The sequence below is a fragment of the Pseudopipra pipra genome, chromosome 5 (genome assembly GCF_036250125.1).
Source record: "Pseudopipra pipra isolate bDixPip1 chromosome 5, bDixPip1.hap1, whole genome shotgun sequence".
NCBI classification, from domain to species: Eukaryota; Metazoa; Chordata; class Aves; order Passeriformes; family Pipridae; genus Pseudopipra; species Pseudopipra pipra.
Genome location: NC_087553.1, coordinates 12,456,708 through 12,465,720, shown reverse-complemented (window position 1 = coordinate 12,465,720; position 9,013 = coordinate 12,456,708). Strand labels below are relative to the sequence as shown.

Below are 9,013 nucleotides of genomic sequence, written 5' to 3'. Positions count from 1 at the left end.
TTGCCTTGCAAAATAATCAAGAGAGCTGCAACTGTTCACAGGCAAATTAATTCATGGCAGCTTTGGTTGCAACAGCTGCAGAAATTGGAAAGCTGATTAAGTGTATTAGTGACGTGTTCTGGTAAGGACCGAATTCAAACACTTCAAATACAAAGGGTAATTAATTTTCCAAAATATCAGAATTGTAGGATCCTAGAATGGTTGGGGTTCTAAGGGACCTCAACGTTCATCAGTTGGGGGGCTGGTGTTGAGGAGGGTGTTCAGGGGTTGTTGGGGTGGGTGTTGGGGGTTGTCCCCACCATTGGTAGGGACAGCTTCCATTAGACCATGCTGCTCAGAGCTCCACCCAACCTGAACACTTCCAGGGATGGGGCAGCCACAACTTCTTTGGGCAACCTGTTCCAGTGCCTCACCAGCCTCATAGTAAGGAATTTTTTCCTAGTATCTCATCTAAACCTACTCAAAATCTTTCAGTTTGAAGCCATTCCCCCTTGTCCTCTCACTCCAGGCCCTTGTAAATAGTCTCTCTCCATCTCTCTTGTGGACTCCCTCCAGGTACTGGAAAGCCCCAATCAGGTCACTCCAAAGCCTTCTCTTTTCCAGGCTGAACAATCCCAACTCTCTCAGCCTTTCCTCACAGGAGAGGTTCTCCATCCCTCTGACCACCTTGGTGGCCTCCTCTGGACTTGCTCCAACAGGTCCATGTCCTTCCTGTGCTGGGGACCCCCCAGAGCTGGAGGCAGCACTGCAGGTGCCAGAACAGAGGGGCAGAATGCCCCCCTCATCTGGTGCCCACGCTGCTTTGGATGCAGCCAAGGATACAATTTTCATCCCAGGATACAAATGATATTGTAACATTCTATACAAAAAATGTTCCTCTGAGGAGAATCAGGGTGGGACATCTTTAGTAGGTATTACATCATTACACACTTACCTATTACACACATAAAAAGGCAATAAATTTTATAAAGAAATTTATTGTGCAAGAATGATTTTCATGCTCATTTACAATGAAATAATTAGTTTTAACAAATAATCATGCCATTGTATAATTTCAACACTAAACAGAATATTTACATTCAAGTTTACACCTTTGTTCAAGTTCCATGTACGATATTGTCAGAATTAAGTAAGAATGCATCTTCAAATCAAAGTTTGCATTTTTTTGTTACATTAAAATATCACCACCTTTCAGACATTTACTGGAAACGACAAATTTCCTTTCTTTGCAGTACCTTCATTTCCACTGGAAAGGAACAAAACCAAACAGGAAACCCCAAACAAAACCCCCTTCACAAAACCAACCTGCAGAAACCAGTGTCACAGACATAAATCAATCTCCAATCAGCCAGGCATTTCCCACATGTTTAATGGGAAGGAAGCTGCAGAATAACCTCTGCACAACTGACTTTTGGGGGACAGTTTATGTCATCCTTGTAAGAGATCATTCATGCCTTAAGAAAATGAACCTCAGGACAATTCTTCCACAAAACCTTAAATAACAGAAAGACTTGTTTTGTCAATATTGAAGTGAACATCATTTAATAGTACCAAACACACTTTGGAACTTTTTGTTCTTTTTTTTTCTCCCCCTTGATAGGCATGCCCAGGAACACTGCACTGTGGTCTAGCAGCTTTTTAAAAACAAAGAACAAAAAACAAACAAACAAAACCAAAACCCCCAAACAAACAACAAACAAACAAAAACCCCAAACAAACAAAACCAAAACAAAAGCAAAAAAACAAACCAAACCAAAAACAACAAAAAAACTCTCTCAAATACCCACCCGAAACATCTGCTGTATAGTAACGATTATAAAAATAATAAGCCAGCAGTTCACAAACAGTCCATAGGAATAAAACAAAACAAAAAACCCCAACATTAAAAAAAAGGAAAAACAAAGAAAAAAAGAAAAACAAAGGAAAAAAGAAAAAATAGTTTTAGTGTGCAGAAATTTAAACTGTGACTTTTTGGTGCTGCTTTGTCCTCTTCACATTCTACAGTCTGAGGGAAATTCAGGCTCCAGCCTGCATTTTCTTGGCCTGGGTACAAATCTCTTGGTCCTTGGACAAAGGCTGCTAACACAATCACCTCCTTCCCACCTTGACCTGAAAGTCAGCTCATATGACACCCAACTTCAGAAGTGGTTCTGAATTACAACTTACTGTGGTTCTGTTGAACAGCTCAAAAATACAACAGAATTTTTGCTTAATTCCACAGTTCCATGTGATGCCTGCTATTCTAATCCACACTCTCCTATCAGTGTTTCACCTGCTCCCTAGATTTCACTGCAGCCTGGAATTGTAACAAAGGAACCAGTGCACACCTGCCAGTACCCTGCCCTGACTCTTAGATAAAGTTAAACCACAAAAAAAAAAAAAAAAGTGATTGTCTTGGATTTTGGCTATGAATGTTACAGAGACTGATTTTGAAGATGCAAACCTAAACATTCCCACACTTTAAATAATCTTCATATTTGGCAGAGACTATTCCACTTTTTCTGTCTTCATGTTGTGACATCTCCTGCAGAACTTGTGGGCTGAGGAACAGCCGTAGAAGGCTGTGCTGGTAACATTTCCAGCTCAGACTCACGGACAAATATGACGGCGTCGCCACTGACATTTATTAAACACTGAGCCTGGGAAAAAAGACAATACTCAGTTACCAAACTATTAAACTATTTTATGTTTACTTATATCTGCTAGATATAAATACACAGAAAAGTCAATGGGGATCAGGAGAAAGACAAATCATTAGAATTCATTAGTGAAGCAATCTGTGCCATGTTTTCTTTTATATTCACTCACTTGTGTGCTACCAAACACGCAGACGGAGTCTTGTAAGACACCACAAATGAAATATCTGGGTAGCTGTACTTGCTTTTACTACTGTTTTGAACATATTCCATTTGCCAAAACAACTGTATTCAATTGTTAGTCGTTACTAATAAGGCTTTGTCCCTTTATGCACAAAATGAAGCATTTTATATCAGCAACTCCAGGTATTTTTACAGGGAGTTTGGATGAAAATCCTGCACTGCAACATCAGGAAAACTAAGTAAGTTCAGCACTACTGTGCAACAATTTCCTGCAATTTACTTCATTCTAGTAAACTCAGTATTTTTACCCATATTCCTAATTTTGTGTTAAGGCAGGTGTTCGAGAAGTCTCTTGGCTTCTTCAAACATTATCGCAAGATATCCAGAAGTGTTATGCAGACACAGCTCTCCAGAGCTGCTGATTTTTAAATACATCAAATGTGTATTTGTATCATACTAATCACAACAGCACTGTTACTTCACATCATAATTTACCTGATTTTTGTTTGGATTCTCCATGAAAACACACTGCTTCATTATGTAGGAGACAACTGCATTCCCCCCTAGAGCTGCAACGTGAGCTCTCACCATCGCAAACACTTCAGCAATAAAAGCATGGAGAAAACCACTGACACCACCCTCCTAAAATGGAAAAAAAATACATTACATGTTATGTTAGGTCTAGATACAAGATGCTGAATACTTTTCTTAAATATTTATAAGCTGAATATTTCTAAATGGTGAATATTTCTATTAGTGCATCCTAAATGGTGTATTGCAGAGAAGTTAAAAGCTATTCACTGTTTAGCTGGTCACAGTTAAAGATCAGATGGAGAAAGACTATTTAAAAGAGCCTGGAGTGACAGGACAAGGGGGAATAGCTTCACACTCTGACAAAGAGTAGATTAGATATTAGGAAGAAATTCATCCCAGAGAAGGTGTGGGTGCCCCATCCCTGGTTGGATGTGGCTTTGAGAAACCTGGTCTAGTGGAAGGTCTCCCTGCCCATGCCAGGGGGTTGAAACTAGATGATCTTTAGTATCCAACCAAATCCAAACCATTCTGTGATTCTATGAACTTACTGTCTGAGGAAAAGTGTGACAAGTAGGTTATTCATTTGTGACTCATTCTCTGCAGTCGGTATATTACATATACCCATGCTTTTCAGACATTCCTACACCTCTGCAGGAACATTTAACATTCCAATGACAGTTCAATAACAACTTTATTCTTTCATCAGGAAGGATACTGCCCTTTTTTTTTTTTTTGATAACTGGAAATCAAATAAAGAATAATTCATACTGAGGATTAAAAAGATTTAGACTTACTGGAAATTACCAGTAAGGAGTGGCCATTACCTCTGATCACTCCAACTTCATGTATGTTAATGACTGTCATTAGTTCTCAACACTCAGTAAAGAAATGATCCTTCAAAATAAAAAGTAAGCAAGGGACAGAGCAGAGACTTGAGCTATTCAAGCTATTTATTTATTTTATTTTCCTCCTTGAAGCCCAAAGGAACTTCTAGCCATCCCATTTCATTAATTTTTTTGACTTGATGGTGCTTGTGGGGAATTTTTACTTCTTTGGTGCCAAGTTGAATAATTTAAAATGATGTGAAAGGAGAAGGAAAACAACAAAGTATGGACTTTCCTAGATAACCCTTATGAAAGAATGTGAACAACTACACAGTGAGGAAAAACATACACCAACCAGGCAACCAACCAAAAAAATAAAAATCCACAGAAAAAAACTATGAAAATGAACTGATCAAACAGAGTTCACTATTGGTTCAAAATATCTGTAAAATTTCAAAATGAAAGGCAAGACCACCAAGACTTCCCACATGTGTGTGTGTGTGTCACTGGTGAAAATGAAAGAGGCAGGCAGAAGAGGAGATTGAACTAAGCTGAACTTATATGGGCTGTACTCATATCTACTGGAAGAAGTATAATCTACCTTGAACAGATTCATAAAGACATTAAAAAAACATATCCTGGATGAACATTTATAAACAAAAGGGCAATTTATAACTTTATCAATCCTAGCATAAAGCAGGAATGAAGTCAACTGCAGACAAAAATCAAAATTCAATGCAAGTTTATCGTTCTCATGAAATTTGGATTTTTTCTAATTTTTTAACAGAGCGACCGATAGGGAAAAAAATACATTATAAGCCTAATACAAAGTTTAATGACAGCAAGTAACAAAAAGATTAAAAATACCCACCTGTAAACAGCAAAATCTAAAATTATTGGATCAATCAGACTTTAAATTATTATTAATTTTTTATTCTGGTACACATTTCAGCCTATGAAAGCATTCACAGGGCCTCAATATTCTGTAAGCAATAACAACAGAAATGCTGCTAATTACTTTCCTGTGGAACCTGAAACACATTGCTGGAGTTGGATATAACAAGTGCTCTGTTCTGACTCTGTTACAGCCTCGGGGCAATACTGTGCAACCAGTGTTACAAATAGTTTGTACCACAGCCTGTGTAGCTGAAGCAATTTAAATGAGCTGCCCTGGGTGCTGGAAACAGCACACTGACAGTATCCCAGAGACTTTACAACTGTCCCAACTTCATGGAGGAGCTGAATCAAATTCTTGAGCAACCCATCTGTGTTGGGATCTGGTATCACAGTTACCAAAGCTGCTTATCAGCTACTGAACTTGTATCTACAGAAGCTGCACTTCATATAGAAATGTCACATAACCATTTCCCTGCTCTGACCATACAACCTTTTGAAAATACTGTCCTTTTCACACATACATTTCCCAAGTTAAAAGGGGCCGTAACTTGCAAAATCCAAACAAAAGTTTGTCTGACCAATATTTCTCTAGAGAGCTCACAGCTCCTTCTCATGAAGGCTGATCAGCTTTATTAACATCTGCTCTCTGATTTTATCCATGTGTAATCATTAAGAAACAGCACCCCCTTCAGCACTGACAAACCAGGCAAGAGGTACTTGTGGCCAAAAGCAGAAAGATGCAGCTACTTCCCCCAAAGGACATGAAAATGATAAGGAACATGGCCTGCATTTTGGCATCCTCAGAGGATTATTTGTTTTCCAGACCCAGACTGGAGATCACTGTTTGAGTATCACTGGCTACACCTGTAACCTGGTTGTGTGGTTATAGACTCCATGGCATACTTTTTGACATTCATCACACAGAGGTTTTTTACAGAGAATGCATGGAATGCAATGGTAAAAATCAGCAAAACAGTTACCTACAACATGAGTAACCTTGTGTTAACCAAAGAATTTTAAAATCCAAATACGCTGTGAAAGTTATTGAGCTTGCTAAAAGAGAGAAGAATGGATGATTTGGTCTGGTGGTAGGGGTTTGGAACTAGATGATCTTTAAGGTCCCTTCCAACCCAGGCCATTCTGTGATTCTATGAATTTATTTCTTTTAGCATTTTAACTTAATCTCTGGTTTGGGTTCAAATGATCCCAACTATCACTTTGGTCAAAAGATCCATTTTTTCCATACAGTTCTGCCTAGGAACTCATTGGTTTAGTATTATATCCAACTGAACAGCAATGGCAATGGTTAAGTAACCCTTTCCTAACGTTGCCAAACATGAAGCAGCTCTGGGTGTTCTCCAACAAGAACAGTGCAATGGAACTTACTCCCCACTCAGCACGTGCCCTCAAGTGACACAAATCCTGCTCCCTGGTTGTGCCATACTCCAACTCAAAACTCTTCACTTTGATTATTACAATTAACAAAAAAATGCTAATCCCTGGGCACACAGCTCACCTCACGCAAAGAAGTGGTTTCTCGTATAAAAAACATGTTGATTATCCCAAGGTATTTGGTTATTTTAGCCCCAGGTAGAAAAGAAAGAGGTGTCATCTTAACAACTGAGACGGTGGAATTGGTGCACGACGGAACAGAACGGTGCCGTAAGTATCCCTCAGCCAGTGGACTTGCTTTATCAAGTGAAGCAGCTGAAAAGATGGGGAAAAAAACAGGAGAAAGTAACTATCAGGATCGACCACCGTTGCCCAAAACACAAAAAACTCTTCTTTATGGTTTCCAAATAGCTTGGTGACAACATTCAGCTGCCTGTGATGCTCAGCCATACCACGTGAGAAAGGAAAATCATCATGCAAAGCATGCAAAAGGAGACAAAAAGCTGAAATGGCATTTATTTGGGAGAGTGGCATTCCTGCAAAGGAAAACATTGAGGCGAGCAGCTGCACGTACAACAATCAGTTATAAAGTGAAGGTAAAGAAAAAAGTGCCAACATTTTGAAATACGTATTCTGCTGGAGGAACAAATTACAGGAAGTGTGAAAGTTGTTGTGTTTCCCCAGTGCAGCATTTTCCATTAAAACAGGTATTAATCTCTGCTAATTTAAGCAAGATAGTCAGACCTGTGGCCAAAGAACTACTAAAAAACAACTCACCACTTGCTAATTTAGTGACCATTGCCTTGACTGTCCCCTTGGTGATTGCTTCCTGTTTCTCACCCCAAATTTTCCAAGATCATACATACACCTACATCCATGCAGTGTATGTTATACAATTAGTAGGCGTACACATTTATCGAGAGCTAATTTTTACTAAGTGAACAGAAATGCTACATTTGGCTTTTTATGCTACTGGTTCATAAACCCTACGGGAGCTTACAGAGACGTCAACAATGTCGGCAGTTTTCACACTCAGAATTCATTCTACACGCGATCTGCAATGCTACTGCTGGGCAGGGAACTCCACTAGTCACCACTGGGAAATCAGAGATATGTCTCAGATTATCATAACGTGGTAGAAACAGCCGCCTACTTGTCTTAATTGATCCGCGCCTTATGGTCTGAGCTTTCAGTTTAATGAGCTCTATCCAGTTGTTGCATCTGTCTGCAAAGGAACTGTAATCAACTGACGTTGCTGAAAACACAGACAGAAAAACAAAAGAAAAAAAAAAAACAGAAAAAAAATATGGATGATGTCTCTTGCTCATCTCAATGCTCCTTTTGAGGAAGCAATTACTGAGAGAGAACAACCATCCCTTTCCAGGTCTGTTTAAAGGAAAAGTTACAGTAAAGGTTTGGACTTGTCCAAACCAGTATACCGATTTCTGGTGATGTCCCAGCTCTGAACCAACTGCCTGACTGGGACTTCATCACTGCAAAAACATGCAAATACAGTCATTAACGACTTATGCTAGATTAGGGTTTTTTTTAATCTCAGTTTAGGTATTAAGTTCTGGCTTCTTTAACTTTATTTTAAGCCTTTTTTAATTTCAATTTTCATTGCTGTTCTTTTCCTCACAAAGAGCTGCTGGTCATAATTTAAACTTCCCAACTGTCTTTATCAATAACTAACCTACAGACTGAAAAAAAAAGCTTTGGTGATGAGGATAAGAGTCACAAGCTGAAACAACACCTCAGTTTTAAACACAAATGAATTCTTACAAAACGCTATCTTCTTGCCCCAACATCCTCCCTCCAACATCCCCTCCCATTATCATTACAATAAGAAGTAAGAGTTGTTTCTGCTATGACTTTTTGGTATTAGTTGCAGGAGTGTTTGGATATCTTTAAAAAAAAAAAAAGGGTTTGCAAACACCGTTTCTTCATTACCCTGAAGAAACGGAAAGAACACATGCTAACTTCAAATTAAGACAAGCAAAACAGCTCTTTCAGGGAAATCATTTTCTGTCAGATAAAGTGGTATTCAATATATCTGACAGAAGGACACTTATTATTAACAAATCTGACTTTTGTCATTAAAAAACACATCAAAATATTACGATATCATTAAGCCACACCAGAGCATGCATTCTCAGTTAACTAGTAAACGCTTCCTGGATTAAGACACATCCAAAAAGAGTATACCAATATCCCAAGAATGCTCTTTCCGTGCTGGCATACAGCTAAATAAAGTAAACTCACCTCTCTGAGCAGCAGGAATACCTGTGTGGGAGCTTGCACCCTCCAAGGTTTCTAATAAGACAAAATTAAGTCTGTTCAGAGAATATATTAAGCAGAGTCACACAGTACAGGACAGCAGCTTTCAAGAAAGACAGAGACTATTTACAAGGGCATGCAAGGACAGGACAAGGGCAAATGGCTTCAAACTGGAATAGAGTAGGTTTAGATTAGATATTAGGAAAAAATCTTTCCTGTGAGAGCAGTGAGACACTGGCACAGGTTGCCCAGAGAAGTTGTGGATGCCCT

At 38.9% G+C, this 9,013-nt stretch overlaps 1 protein-coding gene across 21 annotated transcripts in view; it reads right to left on the bottom strand.

The window, feature by feature from the left end:
• Positions 1-957: 957 nt before the first annotated feature.
• The window catches only part of C2CD5 (C2 calcium dependent domain containing 5), a 67,365-nt gene continuing 59,309 nt past the window's right edge, over positions 958-9,013 (bottom strand). For 18 of the 21 annotated variants that reach the window (XM_064654455.1, XM_064654457.1, XM_064654458.1 and 15 more), the window contains 5 exons: positions 8,729-8,779; positions 7,620-7,721; positions 6,591-6,781; positions 3,315-3,461; positions 958-2,639 (listed from right to left, as the gene is read on the bottom strand). In XM_064654455.1, coding sequence (XP_064510525.1) covers positions 2,508-2,639; positions 3,315-3,461; positions 6,591-6,781; positions 7,620-7,721; positions 8,729-8,779 — 623 coding nt within the window. In that variant the 3' untranslated portion in view covers positions 958-2,507. The other 3 variants (XM_064654462.1, XM_064654475.1, XM_064654474.1) reach the window with 2 other exon arrangements.